Raw genomic sequence first — 27049 nt, 5'->3', positions numbered from 1 at the left:
TAGAGAATACTTTAGTCCTTAAAATGTGTTAAACATTGACTAAAGTTTCCTCTGCCGCGGAACCTTTCTATTGAGTCGATGTTTCCGGAGTTTTAACGGACGGACGCTCAGATGTTTACACGTGAGGTTTGTGCAGGACTGCATGTTTTTAAAAATATTACAGTTTCCAATGTTGTTATTTTAGCCAATATAATAACGAGTTTAGTGTATTACGATATCCGTGAATATGTTTTCGATTGTATAGATTTAATTTATAGAGTCGTTACACAGACAGCTCAGCGTTGTTGAGCTGCTGTCAGCCTTATTTCGTGGTTTGTCTCTGAATACAAATTATTTCTCGGGAGAAATTTTGTGACTATTTTGTTATTTGCTCAAATCAGACGTCAGTTTAAAATGGGAAAACTAAGGAAGAAGCACAACTGGAAAGGAAGACAGCAAAGCGATCCTCAACAACCAGCAGATGGAGAGAAGACGCCAGTTGTGGTGGAACTCCAAGGTGGGAATTCAATGGATTAACCCGCAAAATCCCCCTTGATTGTACTGTAGTTGTTGGCTGGCACTGAACAGTTCCTTCACATCTCTGTTTGTTGTCATTGTCATCAGATGGGTCGAGACTGAAAGGTGTAGATGAGAGCAACGCATTGGTCCTCCCGGCCAACAAAGCCAAGAAGAAGAAGAACTTGCAGAGGACTGTTTCCACCAAAAAGCCCCTGACAAAGAAGCAAAGGAAAGAGTTACAGAAGGTCCTGGAGCGCAAGGAGAAGAAAGCCCAGGTGAGACAGGTTGACGCAGTGGATTCAGTCCAGCTTTTAAAAGGAACAGCTGTATTTGTAAGCAGGGTAACACAGCTTTTGTCCAGGTCACTAAGTGAAACTATTGCTTCCAATGATGTAAATGCTCGAATGTGAATCATCTTTGGGGTTTGAACCAAAAAACGATAAAAAACCAAAGACAATACTGAAGCCTCCGGAAGATTAAGAAGCAAGCTGTGTCATTTTCAAATATTTCTTATTCAGCTGATAAATAATGTAGATGCGGAATATAAACACATTTTATGTCCTTAGTGTCATTTTCATTCATGAGAAAGAGTTTTAGAATTAAATCTGTCTTTTTAAAAAGGAAGGATAAACGGCTTACGCGTGTCCTTGTCTTCTGTCTAGAGAGCCGATATACTGACCAAACTGGCTGAGGTGCAACTTCCAGAGTCTGAACTGAAGCTGCTGTACACAACGTCCAAACTGGGAACAGGAGACAAGCTTTACCAGAGTAAACAGTGAGTGTGAAACCCAAATAAATATATAGATTTATTAGTGGTCACATGTGAAGTATATGGCAGCACTGGACTCGGAGTGACAGAGCTCTCGCAGGAAATCCGTCAGGTCGAGCCCAGCGCTGCAATATACTTTACATGTGACCTCTAATAAATACTTTGTTTAACTTAAGATTGCTCCAGCTTGTTCATGGGCTTCCAGTTAAAGAATCGGGCTAACAATATCATGGTGCTTTGCCACCAAAAGGATTTTATGCTGTGACTCGAGACCAGAGTCTGAAATTAAGTGCAGAGAAATAATTTTGTTTTCTTGTTTCCATCTCAGTCGTCTCACATTCAGCCTCTCTAGTAACTGGAGAAGTAGTTTGTTTGCTTTGAATTTTTGGATGTTTGAATCAAGCAGAAATTACATGTTAAAACTTTCAACCCAGAAGTGATATGATGGGTCTGTTTTAGATGTTTTTTTTTTCTCTTTTTTTCAAAGGTCATCAGATGAAGTAAACGATGGAGACTCGGGTCCAAAAATCAGCAGCGTCAGCGGTGCCTACAGGAAGAGAAAATGGAAAGAAGAGGAGGAGGAAGATGATGAAGAACAAAAAGCAGAAGAAAGTAGCGATCTGGACACATCGTCTGAGGAGGAGGAGGATGACGTGAATAATACGGCAGAGATGAGGGAATCTAAGGAAACCACCCCCCCCTCTCAGGAGATGGAGACCAAACAGGAAGTGAAGCCAGAGCACAAGGCGGCAGAACAAGATGAACGGAAAGAGAAGAAGATCTCTGATGGGGAGAAAGTCCAAAACAAGGTGCCTTCGGAGCCGGCTATCTTCATTCCTGTTGACAGGCCTCCAGAAGTACAGGTGCGTGTGTCTGAGAGTGTTAAACTGCACACTGAACAGGTTTTTTCTTTTTGTTAGATTTAATCACTTTTAATTTGTTGCTGTAGGAAGCTCGTCTGAAATTGCCAGTGCTGGCAGAGGAGCAAGTCATCATGGAGGCAGTGAGAGAAAACCCCTGCGTCGTCATCTGTGGAGAGACAGGGAGTGGAAAGACCACACAAGTCCCTCAGTTTCTGTATGAAGCCGGCTATGCCAGGTACTTCATTCACTTTATCGGGCCCTACTTACCCCTTTTGCTGTACACTTATTCAGATAAAGGGCTCTCATGGATACATGCTCATATATAACTTCCGTTGTTGTTTGTTGCTGTTTCCTCCAGTGGCAGTGGAATTATTGCTATCACAGAGCCCAGGAGAGTAGCTGCTGTCAGCATGTCTCACAGAGTGGCCAAAGAGATGAACCTGCCCACACAGTAACAAACATTCTCTCTCTGTAGATACTCAAAATATTGCTCCATTTACTCCACACACTTGGGAGAGTTTGTGACTGGTAGATGTTTGCGTCTCTGTGCTCAGGGTGGTGTCGTACCAGATTCGATACGAAGGCAACGTGACGAGCGACACAAAGATCAAGTTCATGACAGACGGAGTCCTGCTGAAGGAGATTCAGAAGGTAGCGTCTTTTGATTGAATATAACATCTAGCCACCCTGTTGGCCCCACAGAGCCCTGAATTAGGAGCCAGATGCCTCCTCCTCCTGGATTCCTAGAAGAAATGTTAACATTACCTCTGCAAAGCGGAGGGTTTGGGATTGAGAGGTTTTAAACCGTCCTCCTTTTTAAGAGTTTAGATACATACTTTTAACACTGTTCAGCCCATTACAGAAAGTCTTTAGTCTTTGCATCCCAGTTTATATTTTTAAGTTTTTTTTATAGTTTTTTTTATAGTTTATAGTTATATATGACCGTTTTCTTGTAAAGTCATGCATGGTATGGAGTGGTAGCAAATGAGTGACACTAGATGTCAGAGCTCGCTTTATTTCAACTTTTATTTCAACTTGACGTTTAACCATTTAGGAATGCTGCTACCTTATTGAGTATTTTCTTTATTAACCAATTAAAAGTTAGGTCTGCTATGTGACTTGATGAAGACAAACAACTTTGAACCGACAGTATTGGGTACCTTTGCTAGAAAATGGCTTTAAGGATTATAGATGAATAAGATATTGATTCTGGCAGATCTGCAGAATAAAACACTGAATAAAATGTCTAATTATATATCATAATACATAAAACCAGTAATCGTAATTAATGTGTTCATTTGTTTCCCTCCTTTATGTCAGCTTGTCGCCTTCAGCCTCGGACCTTCTCGACCACTTTCAGAAGTTTTGTTTTTGCAGATTGTGTCTCATCAGCTTTATTATAAAGCCTAAAAAGATGGACAGTTTGAATCTCCATCACATTACTGAACTCAGAGTAGTTAAAAATTGTGCTGGAGTTAGTTTTTCATCAACGGACTTGTTATGAGTTACTTTCTCCAGAGTTTCACTGTCTCTGTCTTGCGTCTCAGGACTTTCTGCTGCAGAGGTACAGCGTGATAATCATAGATGAAGCTCATGAGAGGAGCGTCTACACAGATATCCTCATTGGATTGTTGTCCCGTATCGTCCCGCTTCGAAACAAGGTAGGAGACACAACTTCTTACTGCTTAATGTTTCTGATTTACAGGTTTTTGTTTTTTTTTTGGTTTTTTTCTGTCAGCATATTTCTGTTTCATTCTCCTCGTCTCTGCAGAGAGGAATGCCCATGAAGCTGCTGATCATGTCCGCTACTCTGCGAGTAGAGGACTTCACAGACAACCAGAAGCTCTTTCGAACACCTCCGCCTGTCATCAGGGTGGATGCTCGTCAGTTCCCGGTCACAATCCATTTCAACAAACGCACCCCACTGGAGGATTACACCGGAGAGGCCTTTCACAAGACCTGCAAAATCCACCGGATGCTGCCTCCAGGTACTTTCTGCATGAATAGTTGCTCACTGCAAAAAAGTCTGTCAAAAACTTGAATTAAAATGTTTTAAATGATTTGTTTGTAGAAATAGAAAAGTTTGGCAGCAGTTTTTCTAAGTGAGACATTTTCACTAAGGCAGCAGGACAAAATGCAGTTGTTGTTGTTACGGTTTAACCTTCATACAAACACACTCTGCCACCCTGATGCCATTTTTCCTTCTCTAGGTGGTATCCTTATGTTTCTGACTGGTCAAGCTGAGGTTCACAGTCTCTGTCGAAGACTCAGAAAAGCCTTCCCTTTCAGGAAGGGTAATGCAGCCACCGGTGCGTAATGAGACTCCTCACACATGTCATTGAACAGGTAGAATGTTTTTTGTTTTTTTTTTGCCAGTATTTACTTGTTTTTGTGTACAGGTGAAGATGAGGAAGCAGACACTTCAGAAGCGATGAAGAAATTTAAAAAGGCCAAACAGAAGAAGACTGTCGTAAGTCTGCTTGCACCTAATAGTATTTTCCAATCCTTGTCTGACAGGCCTTTGTGATGTATCCAAAAACCCTTCATCAAATGTGCTCCGTGGAGCTGCTTTCCAGCTAGATATGGTCTACTTTGAACTTAACTTTTTAGATTAAAGTGCAGTTTGTGCTTTAGTCAAACACACCTTCAGTTTACACCTATGTCCCCCACACTTTTCCATTTGTTTTCTGCACTGTGGTTCGCATCATGTCCCGAGTTAACGGACATTTCCTGTGCACGTATTAAAAGTGGTTTAACTGTTTTGACTCCAGTCTCTTCCCCGAATCGACTTGGATAATTACTCTGCCCTGCCGGTGGATGAGGGGGACGAGGACAGAGAGGCGGGAATCGGAGATGAGGAGGACGGAGGCTCGGACCTCGACCTTGGAGACGATCCCGCTGATGCAGGCGAGTTAATCGAAGGGAAGGGTTCTTTATAAAACAGGTGGATTTGTGACGGGTGTTTAAATTCTGCTTTGTGTTTTGCGTCTGTAGAGGAGAAGGCTGACCCGTCCATCCCTCTCTATGTTCTTCCACTTTACTCTCTGTTGGCCCCTGAGCAACAAGCTAAGGTAAGATCAATATGTTTTGACAGGTGTTAAAAACTCAGAATATTCCAGTTAACACATACCTCAGTTGTAGGTTTAGAAATTCCTTTATTTTTCAGAGTGTCCAGTTGTTGAGGAGTCATATGAGGCATCACTGTCAGTGTATTGGCCTATGCTGTTTTATCTTGTATGTGTGTGTTTTATGTCTGCAGGTGTTCAGGCCTCCTCCACCCGGCACTCGTCTGTGTGTTGTAGCCACAAATGTGGCTGAGACATCTTTGACCATTCCTGGCATCAAATATGTGGTAGACTGCGGTCGAGTTAAGAAACGTTTCTATGACAGAGTGACAGGAGTGTCGTCCTTTAAAGTCACATGGACCTCGCAGGCCTCAGCCAATCAGAGAGCAGGTAGAGCGGGACGAACAGAGCCAGGACACTGCTACAGGTCAGAATCATTAACACATGTAATAACATGTTTGTTTTACTTGAGGACGATTCTCTCATTTGTTTGTCTCCCTGTTTCTGTTGTATTTGTGCAGATTGTACTCCTCTGCTGTGTTTGGAGACTTCAGTCAGTTCTCTGAGGCAGAGATCACTCGCAGACCTGTTGAGGACCTGGTTTTACAGATGAAGGACCTCAACATAGAAAAGGTCAGCAAAAAGTCAGGTGTGAAAAGCTGCTGTGTAAGAAAAATGAAATCATAAAAACAAACTTAGAATTTCCGTCTTTGCAGGTGATCAATTTTCCTTTTCCCACGTCTCCCTCCGCTGAGGCTCTTGTTGCAGCAGAGGAGTTGTTGATCTCATTGGGAGCTCTGGAGGAGCCGCCTCGCACTGGAAGGTAGCTTCTGCTGCTGTTTAACTGTTTTCATCAAGGTCTTAGATTTTCTTGGTTTATGTAACTCTTTCTTTAAATGGTGCGTATGGTGTTGATGGTAATTTGTGTCGACTTTCACACTCACAGGGAGCTAAAAATAGAAAAAGGCATGTTTTTATATTCCTCCTTTGAAGTTAGATCTTCTTCTTATTTTCCTATAACCTCTTACTTAAACAGTTTTTTTTTTTTATCTTTAATGAATATTTGAACTTATAATGCAGATTAAAATGATTATTTCTTCAGTTTTATTTCCACAAAATACAAAATTTTCTTCTTTTCTTTCATAAGGGTAAAAGAGATGCAGCGAGCGAGGCTGAGCTGTCCCATCACTCCCCTGGGAAGAGCGATGGCTTCATTTCCTGTAGCCCCGCGTTATGCAAAAATGTTAGCACTTGGGAAGCAGCAAGACTGCTTGCCCTACGTCATTGCTGTAGTAGCGGCTATGACTGTCCGGGAGATTTTTGAGGACCTTGACAGGTGGGCACATTTTCTCTCATCATTTCAGTTTGTGTTTAAATGGACATCCAGTGTGGTCAAAGTTTATTCTGCAGGGGAAAAAATATAGTGATTTATGCTTCTGAAGAGGAATATATACAAAAAACCTGGAGCGCTCTTGCAACTCAGATCATGTTATTGAGCCGCTTACTTGACTGTTATGTCTTTATAGCTGTTGCACATTTTCATCTCTCCTCAGACCTGCATGTAGTGAAGATGAAAGCTCTAAACTCACCCAGCGTCGGGCTCGGCTGACCCAAATGAGAAGGCTGTGGGCTGGGCAAGGAGCCTCGCTCCAGCTGGGGGACCTCATGGTCATGCTGGGTAAGCTTATTGTATCCACAGGCTGTAGTAAAGTCTGTAAGGTTATGTAAAGGCATTTTGAAACCTTAAAATGATCATTTAGTTTTTTTAATTTTATTTGACGCGACATTCCAAGATGAGCTGTAAACACAGAGATTTAACTGTTTCTTCAGCTTGTGCATATCATATTTGTAGAGTCCTACCACAGCTCCATATACGTGTGTCTGTAGGTGCTGTTGGTGCTTGTGAATTTGCTGGCTGCACTCCCAAGTTTTGTGAGGATAATGGGCTGAGGTATAAAGCCATGGTGGAGATCAGGAGGCTCAGAGGTCAACTTACCAATGCAGGTACACACACACACACACACACACACACACGAGCATCCCCAGATCATCCAAGACAGTGTCTGCTGCAGAAACAAAACACAATATTCGCTGTGTTCTCTCCTTCCAAGTCAACGCAGTCTGTCCAGAGGTGGGAGTATTTGTGGATCCAAAGATGACGCCACCAACAGAACACCAGGTGGTTTGTTTGCGACAGATTGTTCTGGCTGGACTCGGAGACCATCTCGCGAGGCGCGTCCAAATGGAAGACATGCTGGACCCAAAATGGAGGAACGGATACAAGGTTAGTTGATCCAAAGGCTGCGTTCGTGGTTCAGGAGAATGTGCTTGTTGCTGCTCTCCTTAATCCTCTTGCTTTTTCCTGTCTTTATTCGCAGACTCCACTTATAGATGACCCGGTGTTCATTCATCCAAGTTCTGCGCTGTTTAAAACGCTGCCAGAGTTTATCATCTACCAGGAGATCATGGAGACCTCCAAGATGTACATGAGAGGTAAATGAATTGACTGAAGTGTGCTAGAGACAATAAATGAAAACAGTACTTTTCATTGAAAAATACCCATAAGTTTGTGGGAAGTTTTGTTGGAACATTTATAATCAGAGGTTAATGTTGAAAATAAAATATGATCTTTAGCCTGTTTTTGAATAACTTGCTGTGCTTATTTTTGAAAATTTGGCTGACTGGCTTGCTTTACATGAATCAAAGGAAGTTGAAGTTGTCTTTGCTCCACATGGCTGAGAAATCCACAAGACAAGAAAGTAGTTTGTGGTGTTATGGAGGCAGATTTGCAGACTGATGGTTTCACCTGGTGAAACGTCACATCTTGTTTCTTCCTGTCAGGTGTTTCAGCAGTAGAAGCAGAGTGGGTCCCAAAGCTTTTGCCCCAGTACTGTCACTTCGGCCCCCCCCAGGAGTCACCGTCGCCATGGTTCTGTTCCTCCACTGGCACCATCAGATGTCACCGGCTGAGCACCTTCTGTAAGTACTCTACAGTGGAGTGCCGGAGCTGATGGGTGTCTCTGCCTGCATTTAACTAATTGCTGTGTCTCTCCTTCAGTCCGTGTGGGTTGGCAGCTGCCTGCACTGGAGATGGAGTATCCTGAAGGTCTGGAGCGCTACAAGCTGTTTGCCAGATTTCTTCTTGAGGGACAGGTACGGCAGTAAATATTAAAAGCCCCAATTATAGCTGGTATTCTAAAATATTGGTTTCTGACATAAATATTGAGCTTGTTTCTCTTATTTTCTACTTGGGTTAGCAGTGGTTCATATTAATTCAGATTTGACAAGTTTTTTTTTTTATTATAATTTTTCAAATTTAACCTTTTTTAAAGGATTCACCATCTGTGATAAAAATGATATGCACTTACCGGCATTAATAAAAAGATTCCAACAACTAAAGGTGCAACTACACAAAAGCTGTACAAATGATGGCTGCACCTGACAAAAAACATGTATCTCTTGTGTGTAATATTTGCCATGTCTGGTTAACAGGTTTGTCCCAAACTAAAGAAATACACCAGCCATCTTCTCTCAAACCCCTCCATCATGCTGAAATCATGGGCAAAGTAAGTCGAGGCTCTCACACAGACTGTTCTGCTCTCTTTTCTTTATTGGTGCCCACCAAAGCGGTTTCAGTTAAGTAGAAGCAGCAGCGTGAGCACATTGTTCCTCTCATTTTCCTGCCTTTTAATGTTTTATTATTACCAGTCGGTGTTTGTGATCATGGTGGTTAGCACCGTCGCGTCACAGCGAGAGGGTTCCAGGTTCAACTCCCTGCTGGGGCCTTTCTGTGTGCAGTTGGCATGTTCTCCCCGTGTATGCGTGGGTTCTCTCCAGCTTCTTCCCACCGTCCGAAAATATGCATGTTAGGTTAATTGTTGGCTCTAAATAGTCCATAGGAGTGAGTTTGAGCGTGGATGGTTGTTTGTCTCATCTGTCTCTGGGGGGTCCGAAGATGGACTGGTGACCTCTCCAAAAACGCCCAATAACAGCTGGGATAGGCTCCAGCCTATAACCATTGGTTTGCATACGACAAACACTGTAATATGTGATGATAAACTGTCCCCTGCACTCTTTTCCTTTTCAAAAATTCAGAATACACTAGATATTTTGGATTTTTGACTGGCTCTCAGACTGGCTCTCAGACTGGAAATACGAACCAGTTCTTGGAGGGCTCTAAAGTTGAACCAGTTCTGAACTTGATCGAGCACCAGTTCTGCAACAGCACCTTGTTCAAGTTGATTGAAAAAGGGTTTTTGAGTCATTTTTATCTTAATGTTGTGTCTTTGCTGTTTAAGGCTGCAGCCCAGAACTGAGGCTGTACTGGGAGCGCTCGTGTCAAAGAGGATTGACCACAGGGAGGCACTCCTCTCTGTCTGGAAGACTGAAGATAAATGTGAGAATTTAATGTGGTTGGCTTGTTTCTTTTCTGGTTTGTTTAGACTTTATGTCATCTAATTGTTTTGCTTTTTGTTTCCCTTCTACAGTTTTGCTGTCTGCATACTACCAGTGGTTACCTGAGGCCATGCACCAGGAAGTCGCCAAAATCTGGCCTCCCCTATAAAGACTATCATTAGAAAAACAGAAATTACACAAACACTTTGACCTACATCTCAGCAGAACCCACCTCACTGTTGAAAAGGCTTCTTCAGATTCTGCTGTTTTTTAAACAACATCACCATAACATGGATTTTCTTCAGTTTTGTATTTTATTAATCATAACTATAGTTATTTTCAGGCTGAAAATGTCAACTAGTGCTCTGTAATGAATTTTTATCTGTGCACTGCTGTCATTATTGTATCTCTGATTTGGTCTTCATAAGACTTATAAATAATGATGCTTTCACAAATCCATGCTTTCTGTCAACTGTGACTTACAGAAATTAAAAGGCAGCTAAATCGATTTAACACCTAAAGGTCACCAGTGTGGGCTCAGCAGGGTCAAGCCAGTCTTGAATTGTCAGTTTCTTGAAAGTGTGGTGCTAAGCCAAAATCAGATGATTTCAGTGTTGAGCAAGATGGGTGGCATGGACAATAAATTTCAAGATTAAGATTGACTAATCTCAATTTCAACAATGTAGTCTAGCCATGCGAACACCAGCGTCATGGATTATCTGACAGAAAACTTGTTAAACTATAACCAACACATTGCCAAGAGGAAAATACTTTAGATTGAAAGTTAAACATTGACCTTGGAAGTAAAATTCTGTGGGGGTTTTTTCTCGTTCATGATAAATCTCTGTCTATATCTGTTCCAAAAACAGTTGAAACACCCACTTAAAAATTCCTGAAATCATATGTTGAATGATTTGTGTTCTGCTGTGCTGTCACTAAAATTATATATCACCGCAGCTATTTCCAACTTTATGGAGGCGCTACCGCCGAGTTTTCCATCGTATTGCCGGTGTGCCACAAGAAATATGCTTTGTCATCTCTGTTAGTGGCAACCGTCGTGTGAAATTAAGCAAATGTCGTATTAAAAGCGGAGGGAGTAACGTTACTTTAAGTGGACTACTGTGATTGGCCGGCGTCTGCGATGTCGTCATTTCCCTCTGACAGCTTGTGCGCTTCCGGGAGAAGAAAGAAAACAGTGGCTGTTGACAGAACAAATATAAGAAAACCGAAACAGGCATTTTAAGTCCAGCCTTTTGACAAATAAAACCTAGACTATCAACATGGTAAGTAGCTTGCTGACCTTGTTCAATGCTGACGTCAAGTTTTTATTTAGATAAATCGTAGTTCCGGCAGTTAAGCTAACGAGCGGCTAACAACAACACTAACGCCGAGCACAAAGATGCTCCGTCATGATCAAATTAAAGTCCTAAGTGGATGCTACCAATCCACACAAAACTATCGAAATGTTACTATGTGTGTTATTAACAGACTGTTGGTTGTTCCACAGTTTTCCTTTCACGTATTCGATCACCCGATGGCCCGGGGCTTCCAGAACCGCTTCTCCACTCAGTACCGTTGCTATTCGGTGTCCATGCTGGCGGGACCCAATGACCGCTCCGATGTGGAGAAAGGAGGCAAAAGTGAGTCCTAAACAAAACCAACAAAAATGGTTCCATGCAGTCAGGATAGTTCAAGGGCTAAAAATGTCTTCTCTTCTGGTTCTTGACCCTCGTGAGCCTGTAACACCATATTTTAATGTAGTGATTCTAAAATGGAGCAAAAATTGCAGTTTAATTGTAAATCTACCCAAACACGATTCTCATTGAGGACATCTTTCAGAAAACAAAACAGGAATTTGCGTATGAACCTCCTAACTTTAGATTTTGAAATGTTGGTCAGGTATAGCAAGACATCATGAGATATGTTGGTCTGTGTGAAAATTTAAGAACATTTTCACAACTTTTTACATTTAATGACCAAAAATAATCAATCTATGATTAGAAAAGACTCCTTCTCATCACTTTATCTCTAGCAGATGTGATTAAAGTTCTGCCCGATTTGTACATTTCTTTTTTCTTTGTAAAGATAGCTATTAAAGTTAAAAGTTATATGACACAGTATATAAATTGTATATAAAATCAAAGAATAAATCAAATCTATTTTTCATATACTAATAGCTAGACATTATAGATCATTCTCAATATCTTAGGAGATATTGGAGTCACGCCGTTCTTATATTTATGACAACACAGCTTGTTTATGCCAGTAGTAATAACTGATCTTTCCTTTCTTTTCAGTAATCATGCCACCTTCAGCTCTCGACCAGCTCAGTAAGTGCAATTAAAATCGAGCTCTTCTTCATTGAAGCTACTCTCTTTAGACCCTCCGTGACTCGTTGACTTGTCATTGTTCTCTTTCCTCTGTACAGGCCGGCTTAACATCACCTATCCAATGCTGTTCAAGCTGACCAACAAGAACTCAGACAGAATGACCCACTGTGGTGTTCTGGAGTTTGTGGCCGATGAGGGAATCTGTTACCTCCCACACTGGGTGAGAAATAATAATATGTATATTTTTTAAATCATTGAAATAAAAATAAATTGTGGTCGAAAGAACAAAAGAGCTTATAGAAATTTTTTTTTCATGTGATCTCAGAGCAGAGATGAAATCCGATTGCATGTCTTTTCTTGTCTGACCTTTTCTGTCTATTTTAAAGTCACCCTGTAAGAAACAGTTAAGGTTGAACTGATGTTTGGTTTCATTTTGCTTGTTGCAGATGATGCAGAATCTCCTGCTGGAGGAAGGTGGCCTGGTCCAAGTGGAAAGTGTCAACCTCATGGTGGCCACTTACTCAAAGTTCCAGCCTCAGAGTCCAGACTTCTTGGACATAACAAACCCAAAGGCAGTGTAAGGACTTTAATCTGGGAACATTTATTTCACCCTTCTTCAGGTTTTATCTGTGGCCGAAGTGAAGTTACTTAATTTATACAATGTAATTTATTACAGACTGGAGAATGCACTGCGAAACTTTGCTTGCCTGACGACTGGTGATGTCATTGCTATCAACTACAATGAAAAGGTGAATTAGTTGATTCAAAATGTGTTTGTATTGTTCTGTTTTTACTGTTTCCCACTGGTCGTGAAACCTGTCTTTGCTTCAGATCTACGAGCTACGAGTAATGGAGACCAAACCTGATAAAGCAGTCTCTATCATCGAGTGCGATATGAACGTAAGACCCTCATTATTAATTCAGCTAAAAGCATTCTGTTGCCTTTGCTAATTCAGTTTGGTGTCGTGACTCTGTTGCTCAGGTTGATTTTGACGCTCCTTTGGGTTACAAAGAGCCTGAGCGACGACCTCAGCACCAGGAAGAACCAACAGTAAGGACCAAACCCTGAAAGTCGCTGCACAATTTGAGCTCTGAACAATGTGATAAAACATGTCTCTTGGCAGGAGGAAGAGGCAGACCACAGTAGTTATGCTGACATGGACATGGGATTTAGAGTAAGTATATGTTGCTATAGTTTGCTTTCAAACACATCACAGCTATTTAGGATGATTGATTAGTGTGATAATGGAGCTGCTGTGACTTCTATTGTGTTTCATATCTGAAGGCTTTCACTGGCTCTGGCAATCGCTTGGACGGTAAAACAAAAGGGATTGAGCCCAGCCCTGCTCCCATCGCCCCAAGTGACATTAGAAGGTGATTTTACACACGAAGACTTTAAAAATAATGGGGTTTTTTTCTTCAGAGGAAATCATGCTTTTAGTTGACTGGAGACTGTAGTGAGAGAGATGAGGAATAACATGAAACCAAGATTTAAACAACCCGTCATTGTCAGCATGGTCTTAACAGAATGAATTCACACAGTCTGTTGTAATGGGCAGCATTCGGAAACACCTCTTCAGTTTTTCTTTTACTACATGTCCCTGAACTTTGGACCATCTCATCTTTAGTCTAATGTTTAATCTTTGTTCACAGAGGCATTCCCAACTACGAATTCAAAATTGGCAAGATCACCTTCATCAGAAACTCGAGACCTCAGCCCAGGAAATTTATAGATGACGTAAGTAATGTGAATAATTTAATCAGATGGTAATTCATTAATCTTCCACGTGTTCTTAGTGCTTGAGCACATTTTGTTGCAGCTACTTTCCATTGCACTTTTTGGTTTCATGATTAAATCACTTTCCCTTATAAAGGGCTAATGCCACATTTTCCAGTTACAGTCAGAATCCTTTTATTTTTCTCAGGATGACGCCATGAACCGATTCATCGCTTTCTCTGGAGAAGGACAGTCACTACGTAAGAAGGGCAGAAAGCCTTGAAGAGTTACAGATGGAGAGTTTGGCTTGTTTGACACCTTCAGCAGCAAAGTAAAAACTGATTGCAGAATCATTGGGGTTTTGCCTCTGTCCTTTCCAAACAGGAGCATTGCTGTTGAGGTTTGATTATAGACAGTGATATTTTGCTCAAAAGGAGTAAAGTATTACTGTCTGTTGTAATTTGGTATTTGCAACTTCAGGGTGATGGATTTATTTTGAACTAGGCAGAATATACTGTGTCTCACCGACACAAAGAATAACTTGAAATTTATTGTCGTCATGATATAAGATTGCAGTTACCTTTGACTTTGAGCATCCAATCTTTTCTGGAATTGTTATATTTTTTAAAATTCACCTTAAACATGCTACATCCAACATCCCATTGTTATGACAGGATGGGAGCAATAATACTTTTGTTTTAATTATGATTAAAAAAAATGTGGTTACCTGTTTGTTTTCTCTGAGTTATAGTATTAAATTGACTCTTTTTTTTCTTGGTTTATTTATAGACGAATAAAAGATTGTGTTTTGAAATTACTTGGTGTTGATAACTATTTTTGTAATGGCATTCAATTGAATGAGACTGGAGTAGTTCACTTGAATTATACATATTTATCTCAAAATAAGTAGATAGTTATGGCAGGGGTTTTCAATTATTAGTGAAGTGGTGATGGCTTATAACTCCATTAGATAGAGAATATGTAACTACCAAGATGATAGTCAGGTACTTCACCTGAATACAATCGTTTTTAAATTCATTTTCAAATAAGTGTACCGATCCACAGCGCACGTGTATTCTTGTGACGTTTGCAGCCCCCGCGACAGTGCTTTGGGGTATTTTTCATAGTCGGCGCTGCAGAACTGTGGTGCTTTTGTTTTGAAATTAAATGTAACCGGAAGCGCTGCCGCCGTTCATGTTACTGCAGCTAGCAATGGACCAGCCTAGGAAAACAGCGTGGAGGGTAATTTATAAAGAAATGCATTTACAGTTTATTTTTGTCCACAGCGGTGACATTTGATTTAATTTATTTTGTTCTTGATCATGCTAAAAGTGAGGAAAGGTAAATCTTGGCAAAGTAGTTAGCAAAGGGATTAGCTTTCGCTGCTAAAATAAAGTAGCCTTAGCTGCTATAGAGCAATGTCAAAGAGGAGCGGGGAGCTTTACGGTTTTATTTTTTCCTAGTGATTTCCTTTCAATCTGGCTTTTTTTTTTTGTAAAATCTGTAATGTATTAAGATTTTTAATTATTTTAACTGGAACAAGCACCTATCGTGTTTTGAGCAGGGAGCCGTCCCTGTAAACAAAACTTTTAAGACCAACACACTTTTAGAAGCTTTCATGTAAATCGAGGATTTAATTTAGTGATATTCAAATATTCAAGGCAATATATGTATATGCATCTGTGGCGTAATTGTCTCATTTTTTAAGCTACGGATCAGTGACATCATAAGCTTTAAAACCTGACTATTTTTTACAGGTTTTTACAAGTTTGTTGCATTCCTTTGAACTTAACTCAAGCATGTTTGTTTCAAAATGGCTTTTCACATATTGCTTCAATGTCGACGTGACTGGAATTTAAGTCACAAAAGTTTGGTACTCTCCAGGCACATCCTAATGTGGTCTCATATTATAGTCAACTTGAGGTCTGTGAGATGTAACCACGGAGACAAATACACTGCAGTGATTTACCAGCAATTTAACATAAAGGCTCAAACTGTATGCGTTACAATCTGACTGATGACTTTTATCTTTATCCATTTAGCCACCAAGAGTTTGTGAGGACTATTGGAGTGAGTTCAGACACTGCAGAACTCTCACAAATTTTTTTCAGCACTACTATGCCTATGGCACCATCCCATCCTGCCAACAGTGGAAAGAGGACTACAATTACTGCAGAGAGTGGGAGAAACACAGGGGCAAAGAGGCAAAGGTGCAGCTGCAGGAAATCACATTGTTAAAATCCCCAAGCCTGTGACGCTTGTGACACTCTCCAGGCTGTCTGAATGTCGTAAAGAATGCATTTTGTGTTTGTATTGCAGGAAGCACTGCAGAATAGTGAGAGGAACCGAGTGGCACAGCAAAGAAACTTCACCCCAGTGTGGGAACTGAGGCAGGAGCCTCCAAGAGACTGGCATATGCCCTTAAACCAAGAAAACCCACAGGACTCCTGAATTACTGACCGCTGCTCCTGCTTCATGAACGTTCACAACATGCTGAGTTTCACTTAATGGACATCCAGGAGAGCATACTCAGCGATGTGTGCAGAATGCCCAGTTTTGGCAGCATCTAGTGGACAGTGACGAGGATGACAGCGTTTGATCAACCTCTGAAAAACAAAATAATCTCTGTATGAAAGGTACCATTAATTGTAAACGCTGAATGCTACAAAGTGTGAGGAAAGCAAAGCACAGAGGGTGACCACACTAAGGCACCCACTGAAAATTTGTTCTATAATATCTGATTTGAGAATAGATTATTCAAGCAGTGAGGAATCTGACATGCGTTGTTGTCATAGGGGTTAAATCTGAAGAGGCACTTTTAAATATACTGCAATCAAGCAGGAGCATCACCACGTTAAGAGTGAGAGCAAACTGTGGAAAAAATGTTGTTCTCGATGTAAAACTTGTGATTATTTCTTATTGCTACGTTAAATATGCCAGAATTCAGCCTCATAATTTCAACATGTGGCAGACGTGTGCCATTATGGAATGAATTCTCAATAAAACTGAACACAGAATGTTAAATAATTCAGAACCACTTGGATTATTAGAAAATGTACACATTTTATTTTTACTTTTTATTTTTTCAACAGAGGTGAGAAAGAAAGACAAGTTGATGAATAATTTCCACGAATATTGGAGCAAGTGCTGATGCGACCGAGTCTCATAGAAATCATGACAATTCAGGGAAGCGTCCACCACACCTACAGGCTGTAAAAAGGTTTCTTGGCTCACTGATTTATGTTCAAACATGTACATTAAAAGAAGACACAGGGGCTGCACCCACAGCAATTTCCAGGTCCATCACTGTGTATACACTTTAGTGACGTCGTTATATTTCCCATCAGGACCGTCGTAATTTTGAATCGGCGGTGTGTAGGCAGGACCTTCTTGATTGAAGGGAAAGAGAAGCGGGTCTAGCTTCAGTGCTGCCTGGTACAACTCCTCAGACTCCAACTTCAGCTCCTCCAGTGCTTCCCTCTGTGCTTCCAAAGCAAGTTCAATGGCCTCCACTTCTGCCAGGTGCTGCTTCTGCGAGATAGTAAGAAGAAGAAAAAAAAAAAAGAGCTCAAAAGGGGACATTTCAGATTAAAAACCTTTGGTGAGAAATTAGTCCGAGATAAACTGTAACCTGTTTGTATCGACTCCAATCCTTCAGCAGCAGAGCCCGACGTTCACTTTCGTCAAATGACAGTCTTGGAGCGGAACGCTCCCTTTGTAAGAGAATAACAAACAAATTTTTAATTTCAAAGCCAGAGAGGAAAGATCCAATCCACAGTAAGTTGAAGACAGACAAATTACACATAAAAGCATTTGAAATGCATTGCAATGAGAAATAATGTTAAACATTAGCAAGTGTTCTGATGCCGTTTGAATGTCTGCAAGCTAATCACTTGTAAATTACAGTGAGGAACGACAGAGAAATGAGTTTTACCTTGTTTCGTCCAAGCATTTGGTCGGAGTGATGAAGTCCTCTATGGGGATAAGCTCAGGTGGAACCCTCTCCAGCTTCTTCAGCTTTTTCTTCAGCCGCTCCCTCAACATCTGCTCCCTCCTGGGGTCCACTTTCTTCTTCTTTTTCGGCTCAGCTCTTTTTCAACACAAACCACATCTCTATGAAACCATTTTTCAATCACGAGATGGATTTGGAAACATTAGGAAATAACACATACGCTGTATGCGATACTCCCACACAGTGCATTGTTGTTCAGTACAGCTTTAACATAAATTGAACTTTTACAAGTTTCATTATGTACATTTTTCTGGGACATTATCACTAACATAAGTTCCATGATTATTATTGGGGTTTAAGTTAGATGTGGTGTCATACTGTAACAATAATTTTATTAAGAGGTGTTCCTAACTTTTGTCCTTGACAAGTGAATCAAACTATTTAAAATCACCCAAGAATAAAACGCACAAAACATGAACTGTGTCTTTATATGCATTAACAGTGTAAGGAAAACTGAGCACAGTAGGCTGGACTGGATCAGACTGTCAGACTTTACTAGATTGGCAGCTACACGAGTCACCTGTCTAAATTAACATGGTCTTTGTATATTCTTTGTACATATTCACTCACGGATGGACCAGTATCAACAGGCTTTTATCATCATACCTCAGAGGAGCTGATGTCTTCAGTGTCATCACTGAAGCGAACCAGGGACTCTGGACAGCATGCTGGTGTTCTCCCAAATGCAAGCTGCACACAGAGACAGAGAAACCCAGTCAAGAAAGCGGTATTAATCAGATAGGGAACCGATTTATCAGCATTTCTACTGTATAACCTTAGCTGAGTTAGCTGCAGGTAGTAAGCACAGGTCGCTCGTATCGTACCACACACACTTACCGTGACGCAGCCTGGCGGGATAAAACCCCGCAGAGGCAGCGAGTAAATACCAAAGACATGTTTCCCCTCCCTGTTGTTGCACTTTAAACTCACACTCGGGGCCAGAATAACAGAAACGCTCACATGTCGCTTCACTTGTCTCCTTGCCTAATTGACACAACAGGGAGGTCGCAAAAAGATGACGTAGAAAATATGCGCACATGTCACTTTACGGACCAGCATTTTCGTGTATTTTTGTAGCACAAAATGAAAAAAATAATCAAGTAAATGTAAGATATTTATTTAATATATTTATTTACAATATGATAAAATATCAATTCATAATTTATTTACTGTCTAACAAGTTGTCTTAAAGAATTTTAACGTGACATTTAAGTCGAATCTCACTGTGCGAATAAAAAGTGCATTATTTGGGGGAAAGGTCGCTGTGAGATCATCTTTTCACACTCACCGTGGACAGATTGAGAGTGCCACACCAAGATATCGCTCTGAAAGTTTTATTCTGACTGGAAGATCGTTGAACCAACATCATGGCGCTTCTCAGAGGTAAACAGGCAGTTTAAGTTCAGTATTAATGCGAACAGCAGACAGAGTCGTTGCAGTGTGGATGTGCTGCACTGAAATTGCTCGTGTCAGATTTGTAGAAGTTGTGCTACAGTGCATGATTATCAGTAATCTGAAATGAATGGTAAATTTGTGTGAATGGTCAAATTTAACCCTTTTTTCTAAATAACTGTAAATGTCATAAAGGACATTTGAAACTCTCTGCTGGACATAACGTCACTGAATGTAGGCCAAAGGTGGGTGGAGGAGGGTGTCAAGATAATTAACAGCTCTTTGTTGATTCTTTTTTGTGGGAACATTTATAAAACACCGTTTCATATAATTGTTTTCTTTTAGATAATCATAATTAACATGTTTCTAAGAAATTGAACCATAGTGATAATCATAATATTTCGTGTTGTGCGAGTTCACACTTCGCAAGTAGCGCTTCACAACAACTAGTTCAAAGTTCAGGACATCTAGATTAAAACTGAACTAGTTAATGTTCATAGAAATTCCAAACTAAGTTCACGGTGTCAAAATTTACTAGTTTGCATTCATTTCTCTCTTTTATATGTACCTCTCTGAGCTAGAACACTTATATTGCACATAATGTTATGGAGTGCTGTGAAATACTGGAACACGGGGCCATCTGTGCATTTGCATGCACATCTCTGTATTTATCGATTTTGTTCTAACCATCAAGATACTCGAAATCAAAACTGTAAATAAAATAAAAAAATCAAAACAGAAGAGGCTTTTAGTGGCTAGCCTACTTTATGTGATTATTTCACCACCGATTGAAGTAAATTGGCCAGCAGAGGCCCAGAAATTAACACCACACTAACAGAAGGTAACTTCAACAGCGAGTGAGAAAAATACAAACATCTAGTGACAACAGCAATGCTGTACACCTTTTAAAAAAAAAATGATGAAAACAGACCAGCATCTGTTTAACAAAATCTGATGTGAGCACACAGCAGCACACAGCAGCAGATAAACTGTGTCAGCGCAGGACAGAGATGAGAACAGAGTCTGCAGACGCGCAGCTATTTGAGCCAAGGCCAGAACACCAGTTCAATTTACTACTTCCCAACCGTCCTCTGAAACTTTTTTTAGTACATTGTTTGTCATTTTCTTTCGTGCTGTGGCAGTGTTGCTGCGTAGTTTTACACGTGTCTATAACTGAACATGTCTGTATTTGTCCTACTGCAATAGAATTAGTTGTAGAAATCATTGCAAGTGGCCTCCACCGGAGCGTGCACCTGCAGGGTTTGTGCAGGCACAACTCAACATGATAAGTTCACAGTCCACAAGAATGTTGTTGAAGAGCTGTGGTGTTCATCAGTTTGAAAATTCAAAATTCACAGGAAATAGGAACACAACTCACTAACACGCTCAATTGAATGCGTTCATACACACCACTGGGTAGAATTTTTTTGAGATATGAGCCACATAGAGCAGCACCTAATCTCATTGGTCAGCTGTAAATGTCATAATCTGTGTAATGTTGTAGCAAATAAATGAGCTAATTAGCTAAACTAAACGGGACATTTAATCTACTGCACTATATGTGCTGTCGGTGAGAGGATATTAAAACTGTTTAAAATAAACAAGCAAAAAAGTTTGTTTTTTTTTATTACTTAATGAATTGGCTAACATAGAAATTCAGTTATTTACAATTTAATTTTCCCACACTCCACCAGATGTTTGTCTATACCAAAATGAGCACCCAGTGCAGGTCAGAACATCATGTATGGCCAGATACCATACCTACCCACTCTGTACCACTGTATAAAGAAATGTCACATCTGGTTGAAATAAAGTTAACTGACCTGATGTGAAAAAAAACCCCAACATATATTCATGTATTTTAGGTTTTTGTACTTTTTTCCCCTTCCTCTGTTGCTGCTGGGATCTGACATTGGCTTAGAGGGGGAAGATGTTAACACAACGGTGCTTCTTTTTCTTCCATAGGTGTGTTTATTGTAGCTGCCAAGCGCACTCCATTCGGTACCTACGGCGGCGTGCTGAGGGATCACAGTGCGACAGACTTGGCTGAGCACGCAGCCAAAGCTGCCCTCGCTGCAGGGGGCGTGGCCCCAGAGCTTGTGAACAGTGTCATCATTGGAAATGTCATGCAGGTACTCTGGTAGACTTTGATCACAAGAAACATTTGCTTGAACTATTTGTGTTCTGGTTTTGTCTGTTAGACTTTAACTTTTGCTCTTTCATAATCTATTTTAGAGCTCAGCTGATGCTCCATACATTGCTCGTCATGTCGGTCTGAGGTGTGGTATTCCCATTCCTGTGCCTGGGCTCACTGTGAACAGACTGTGTGGGTCTGGTTTCCAGTCCATCATCAATGGTGCTCATGTAAGCAATCCACCAAGACTAATAAACACCCTTAATGGGAAACAAATGTGGAGTGAGCTGTAATAATGAATGTTCAGATCCTACTATCTTATGGAGTCCAGTATAACTGTTCAGCTATGAAGTCTTTTATATTGCCTGCATGATTATGATACTGCCCACACTGCTGGTGTGTCGTACAGTTAGACTGCATTAATCAACCTCATTATTAATTATTTGATTCATAACTTTGTGATTGATTATTTGTGGTTCTAATAATCTGACAAAAAAGTATCCTCAGCTTTGTAAAGATCGATATAATGTCACCCAAGTTGTGCAGTTTAAAGAGGATGAATGTAAAATTAATGTAAAAATTCATCATGTTCCACACATTTAGCCCAATACCTCCCCAAAACAAAAGCCTGTGCTTTACTTTTGTATTTGCAGGAGATTTGTCTCAAGGAGTCAGAGGTGGTCCTGTGTGGAGGTTCAGAGAGTATGAGCCAGGCTCCATACGCTGTTCGCAACATCCGCTTTGGTACAAAGTTTGGACTGGATCTTAAGGTTTGTTTTTGCTTGATTTTCTCTATGATGTGAGGGCTGTACCGTGAAGCAAGTTCACCATTGCCAGACTTTCCTCGTGTAAGCTGGCTTGAAAAACCGAAACCTGCTCTCAGATAAACGGGAAATGCGACGGTCATTATGATCTTTCTCTGTTTTGCCAAGATTTCCTCTACAGGGTCTGTGTGCGCTCACATGAAATGAGCGTTCTATGTATCCTCAGCCCAAAACACCTGACCCCTCATTCATAGTAAGAGCAGGTTGTTTGACTGGATAACAGTGAAAAAAAGGATAAGAATTGTTAAAGAAAAAAATGCTAAGTTAACATGTGTGTGCTGCTTTATATCATGATAGTTGCACATAAAAATCTTACACTTTTAAGTTGATAAGTGCATTTGGCTCTGACATTGTTCTTTAATAATGTCATTGACCAAACCAAAGTGAAATTTTATCGATTAACAAGACTTATAGTGTGTTGGATTCAATGTCAGTAGTAAGCTGTAAAACAGATTTGTTAGCAAATTGGAACAAGATATGAAAACATGTAGAAGCTACACATCAACACAGAGTTCTGGTTAAAAGGTTGATTCTGTGTTAGGACTAATATCCACAGCAGGTCGGACATGTTATAGAATGCATATTAAAAGGTGTCTCTGGATAAACATTGAATTTTAGATGATTTTATCCAAAACCTAAACTGTTCTTGAGCAGGTTTTGAGTTCAGCCTGAGTTGTCATGGTAATCTAGGCAGGTTAACAGAGACATGCCACTGAAAACTGCCCAACATGACTCATTAAGCAGCTAATCTCGCTTCATCATGCACCCCTCTAATCTCTGAGCATTTGTGCACATATAAACATGTAATTACCAGAAAGATGAGTGTTATTATTCTGTATATATAAAACCTGTCCTCACCTGCCTGACAGCTTGAGGACACTTTGTGGGCGGGTCTGACTGACTTGCACATTAAGATCCCAATGGGCATCACAGCAGAAAACCTGGCAGAAAAATACCAGATCACACGAGAGGCCTGCGACAACTACGCATACCAGACTCAACAAAGGTGGAAGGCAGGTGAGCAGGCGGCAGTTTATGATGCATTTTTAACATATTGTCTCATCCATTATCTAAGATAATGCTTTTCTGCAAGGGAGGAGTTGTTTAATAGTTAGACTGTAACTTTTCTCCTTACAGCTCACGAGGGTGGTCGCTACACAGCTGAAATTGCTCCCATTGATGTGAAAGCTAGGAAAGGCAAGGTGTCCATGGCTCAGGATGAACACCCTCGGCCTCAGACCACATTAGAACAGATGGCCAAGCTGGCTCCTGTGTTCAAGAAGGGCGGGACGGTCACAGCAGCTAACGCTTCGGTGAGTTTATGTGCCGCCTCTTCTCATGGATCCAGGTTCATTTGAATTCATCTGTGTTAAATCCTGGAACAATAAGAGAAATCCTAAATCTTCACCTTAAATTGTTCAGTTGTTTTTCAGCTTTATTTTACTCCAAGGAAAGGTATTACATTGCAGCTTTCTATCTTTAGATAAAGTTACATATGTAAGAAGAAGCCGTGAGGAAAAGGCTAATTCTGTTTTTGATGACAGAGCCAGCGGTGGTGTATTAAGCTCCCGTATGTCTACTTAAAGATGACCTGTTACTGAGTTTGTTCTCTTGAAAGAATTATTACTTTTAGCTGTCGAACCAGTTACACTTTGATGGAAGGGACAGTGAAATCTAGTTAGATGTGAATATCATGCAGCAATTTTACTTCTACCAGGAGAAATCTGCAATTCCTAAATCTGAGTCTCCTCTTGATCCGCAGGGTGTCTCTGACGGCGCTGCTGCCGTGGTGATCACAAGTGAGGATGCGCTGAAAGAACACAAGCTCACTCCGTTGGCCAGAATTGTGGCCTATCATGTGTCAGGCTGTGACCCGAGCATTATGGGAATTGGTGAGTGACACCTCTGCTACAGAGCTGCAATTTGACCTCTGTTTAATTAAACAAAATGAATGATTTCATAAACCTGAACATTGTTTCTTTTAATAAGAAGCTCTGGTTTCCTTTGATGGTCTTAGGTCCGGTCCCTGCGATTACAGAAGCTCTTAAAAAAGCGGGTCTGTCTCTCAATGACATGGATCTCGTGGAGGTTTGTAGCCAGTGGGGGAAAAAACAAACAAATACTAGAAACAAATGACTGAATTTTTAGTCCTGGTTTCAGGTTTGGATGTGCTATCAACAAAATGTACTTAAAATAAATGTCAGTGTCTGTTGTTTTGCGCAGGTGAATGAGGCTTTTGCTCCTCAGTACCTCGCTGTTGCTAAGGCTCTTGGACTAGACCCAGAGAAAAGCAATGTCAACGGCGGAGCCATCGCCATCGGTCATCCTCTCGGTGCCTCTGGAACACGCATCACTGCTCATCTGGTGCATGAGCTCAGGTAGAGCAGTCGTTAGCTATTATTCTGTAGGCACAATTAGTTATATCACAGGAGAATGTCTGCTTTGACTAACAAAGTTTGTTTCTGACAGGCGACGAGGAGGGAAGTACGCCGTTGGGTCTGCCTGTATCGGTGGAGGTCAGGGCATCGCCATCATCCTCGAGAACTGCTGATGGACAAAGCTGCCAGTTTCAGAAAGATATCTGTAGATGAATCTCCTGAACACATCGTCCACTCACATTAAATAAAATACAGTTGATCTCTCTGAGGATATATTTTTTCACTCCAAATAATGTTCTGATGTGGCACAGCTGCTCAAGTTTCCTCCTAGCAAAACAGACCTAAGTGAGCTCTGTTTTTTCTGCTCACTTTTTGTCAGTTGATTTACATGATACCTCAGAAGATTAATAAAAAACTAACTCTGACCTGCACCTTTGTGCTCATAGCACAACACTGAAAAAGTCTGTTATGTATGTGCCGAAAAGACAATGCGAGGTCTCTGGCAATGTTAACATATGTAGCCTGTTTTTGAAATAATCTGTTTTGCCTTAAGATGCTCTTGAGTACTCCACTTTCGGGTTTATTGTTGTCATAATCTGCAGCGCCTGCAACAGCTGTACTTTTCTACTTCTGTGTCAAAGCATCCAAAATGTTCAAATAAAAAAAAAAAAATGTAATTGTGTGTTTTTCCATGATCAGCCCGATTCTTACATATGATTGTCAGTAAGCCTGCAAATGTAGCTTATTTCTGTAACCTCTGATTAGATTCAGATTTCTTTATTGTCATTGTAGATAAATACTTCAAAATCCAAGACACTGGGTAAAATGGAGCTCAGTTAAAGAGCAAAAAAAAGTACTAAATGAGCTAAACAGTCAATTTAAAAAACACCCACACTCACACACACTCAGTACAAACATGCTGTGAAATTAATATTGCACGCAGTGGCAGTTATTGCATCATTATTGACAGTTATTGAGTCATTCACTGATTGTGTGATTGTAGCCTTCTGTTCAATATGGTGATGGCTTCTGGATAGAAGCTGTTCATCTGTCTGGTAGTTCTTACTTTTACTGTTCGGCTGCCTAAGTGCAGTAGTTCAAACAAATGATTGGCTGGGTGTGATAAGTCCTGCAAGATGTTTGTTACTTTGTGGAGACAGCGGGAGGCGGAGATCTCTTCCACGACAAGAAGGCTTGTGTTTGTGATTTTCAGTTTGCTCTCTGCAGGGCCTTTTTATCAGCTGCAGAGCTGCCGCCGTACGACACAGTGCCATTGGTCAGGACACTCAACAGAGCAGTGGTAGAATGACAGCAGCAGATGTGGTGACAGGTTCATTTTCCTGAGAGCTCTCAGGACGTGTGGGCGCTGTTGAGCTTTCCTGACCTGGCAGCTGGTGTTGTGTGTCAGTGTGAGGTCCTCCAATATGTATGTGGCCAGAAACCTGAAGTTAGACATCCTCTCAATAGTCTCTCCATTTTTGTCCAGAGGCAGGTGATGATCATTTTTCTTCTTCCTGAAGTGCATGATCATTTAATTTTTTCTTCTGATGTTTATCATCAGGTTGTTTACAACATACCAATCAGTTGGCCTCCAAACCTCTTCCCTGAAAGCTGTCTCGAAATAACTGAGGAGGGAACACTTAATTATATAATGACGTACCTAGTTGATAAACCAGTTGGTAGAATTACAAAATTCAAAATTAAATTCTATTTCTAAAAATGTCATTTTTATGGACGATATGAACATCCATTCACTTGGTGGAAATAGGCATAACATTCATCCCACTGTTTACAAACAGGAGATAAAAGTTAGAGAAAATATTCAAAATCAAAATTTAGAGGAATTCTTTCTATAGATTAGTAATTAAAATTACACACATTAAAGTAAGTTTTTTCAGGACCACAGAGAATAATGACTACGAGGACCATCACGTCCTCGAAGCTTGACGTAAAGACGTCATCGTCATGCGTCCTTATAAACGTAACATCCCCGGATGTCGGTCTTTTTTTCATAGCAAAGGTAAGATGGCCTTGCCTTCGTGTAACTGTGAGAATAAAAATCTGTTTTCATCTGTTTTATAGAATAAAAACTGGCATTTTTAGATAATATGAGATGAAACAGCGTATATAGACGATGCGTTACATATCATTATTACCTTGCTTTATTTGTCATGTCTCTAATGATGAATGGTTTAGCATGTAAGCACTTCGAGGCCGCCGGTTAGCCTCCGTACAGTCCATAACGTTAGCCACGCTGCTTATAAAAGCGCTACTTCCTCTCTTAGTCCTCCGCGTGGTTTATCCGCAGTCTTTCACTGTCGCATTCTTAAATTTTACAACATAAATTTGTCTCATCGAAAGAACTGGAAACCTAATGCCCAGCAAAGCTAGCATACCGTGCTGTCATGCTAACTGCTTGCTAATGGACGTACTTGTCATGCTTCCCTTGCTCTGGTGATTGCTCATGTGAGCTGGCGACTTAAGAATGAAAACTATAGTTTCGAGTAGGAATGTACCTTTTCCAAATCCAAATTTTAGCCCAGCAACACGGTTAAGTGTAGCAGAGGTTGTACCATTGATGAGTTACACTGCTGTATTTGGTACTAGTTATCTAACTGCAGCGTAGCATACAATTTTTAGGCTAGGCTGCTGTGATTAACTATCTGAATTTG

At 40.7% G+C, this 27049-nt stretch overlaps 5 protein-coding genes across 7 annotated transcripts; 4 read left to right on the top strand and 1 right to left on the bottom strand.

Annotated features, from left to right (window-relative positions):
- The first annotated feature begins 137 nt into the window (after positions 1 to 137).
- On the top strand, positions 138 to 10045 carry dhx37 (DEAH (Asp-Glu-Ala-His) box polypeptide 37). Its single transcript, XM_072387601.1, has 26 exons — positions 138 to 496; positions 604 to 773; positions 1161 to 1273; positions 1755 to 2130; positions 2217 to 2365; positions 2489 to 2581; positions 2685 to 2781; positions 3678 to 3791; positions 3902 to 4118; positions 4341 to 4439; positions 4530 to 4600; positions 4902 to 5037; positions 5125 to 5201; positions 5390 to 5622; positions 5717 to 5828; positions 5912 to 6018; positions 6343 to 6531; positions 6749 to 6873; positions 7083 to 7199; positions 7307 to 7479; positions 7574 to 7688; positions 8037 to 8174; positions 8254 to 8348; positions 8688 to 8761; positions 9494 to 9591; positions 9683 to 10045. Exons 1-26 carry the CDS (start codon positions 394 to 396, stop codon positions 9757 to 9759), a joined length of 3468 nt encoding a protein of 1155 aa, XP_072243702.1. The 5' UTR covers positions 138 to 393; the 3' UTR covers positions 9760 to 10045.
- Positions 10046 to 10739: 694 nt separating this feature from the next.
- On the top strand, positions 10740 to 13990 carry ufd1l (ubiquitin recognition factor in ER associated degradation 1). Its single transcript, XM_072387586.1, has 12 exons — positions 10740 to 10873; positions 11098 to 11230; positions 11888 to 11920; positions 12019 to 12140; positions 12367 to 12497; positions 12597 to 12669; positions 12752 to 12820; positions 12903 to 12971; positions 13045 to 13095; positions 13206 to 13294; positions 13574 to 13658; positions 13846 to 13990. Exons 1-12 carry the CDS (start codon positions 10871 to 10873, stop codon positions 13918 to 13920), a joined length of 933 nt encoding a protein of 310 aa, XP_072243687.1. The 5' UTR covers positions 10740 to 10870; the 3' UTR covers positions 13921 to 13990.
- Positions 13991 to 14805: 815 nt separating this feature from the next.
- On the top strand, positions 14806 to 16664 carry cunh22orf39 (chromosome unknown C22orf39 homolog). Its single transcript, XM_072387600.1, has 3 exons — positions 14806 to 14879; positions 15680 to 15847; positions 15957 to 16664. The coding sequence occupies exons 1-3, from the start codon at positions 14832 to 14834 to the stop codon at positions 16086 to 16088; spliced, it is 348 nt and encodes a 115-aa protein (XP_072243701.1). The 5' UTR covers positions 14806 to 14831; the 3' UTR covers positions 16089 to 16664.
- A 52-nt stretch (positions 16665 to 16716) lies between these two features.
- On the bottom strand, positions 16717 to 21046 carry mrpl40 (mitochondrial ribosomal protein L40). 3 transcript variants are annotated; one of them, XM_072387598.1, is made up of 5 exons: positions 20865 to 21046; positions 18256 to 18339; positions 17572 to 17727; positions 17269 to 17350; positions 16717 to 17168 (listed from the first exon to the last, which is right to left on the bottom strand). In XM_072387598.1, exons 2-5 carry the CDS (start codon positions 18282 to 18284, stop codon positions 16941 to 16943), a joined length of 495 nt encoding a protein of 164 aa, XP_072243699.1. In that variant the 5' UTR covers positions 18285 to 18339; positions 20865 to 21046; the 3' UTR covers positions 16717 to 16940. The 3 variants fall into 3 exon arrangements, with proteins under 3 accessions (XP_072243699.1, XP_072243700.1, XP_072243698.1); XM_072387599.1 differs by lacking the exon at positions 20865 to 21046 and adding an exon at positions 18938 to 19023; XM_072387597.1 differs by lacking the exon at positions 20865 to 21046 and adding an exon at positions 18487 to 18725.
- On the top strand, positions 18944 to 25050 carry acaa2 (acetyl-CoA acyltransferase 2). Its single transcript, XM_072387594.1, has 10 exons — positions 18944 to 19032; positions 21007 to 21173; positions 21277 to 21405; positions 21829 to 21945; positions 22869 to 23016; positions 23137 to 23312; positions 23762 to 23891; positions 24017 to 24087; positions 24223 to 24377; positions 24469 to 25050. Exons 1-10 carry the CDS (start codon positions 19017 to 19019, stop codon positions 24548 to 24550), a joined length of 1191 nt encoding a protein of 396 aa, XP_072243695.1. The 5' UTR covers positions 18944 to 19016; the 3' UTR covers positions 24551 to 25050.
- Positions 25051 to 27049: the final 1999 nt, after the last annotated feature.

Source organism: Leuresthes tenuis, unplaced genomic scaffold, assembly GCF_036924035.1.
Source record: "Leuresthes tenuis unplaced genomic scaffold, fLeuTen1.0.hap1 SCAF_6, whole genome shotgun sequence".
Taxonomy (NCBI): domain Eukaryota; kingdom Metazoa; phylum Chordata; class Actinopteri; order Atheriniformes; family Atherinopsidae; genus Leuresthes; species Leuresthes tenuis.
The sequence above is the reverse complement of the archived record's forward strand: the minus strand, read 5'-3'. Positions and strand labels throughout refer to the sequence as shown.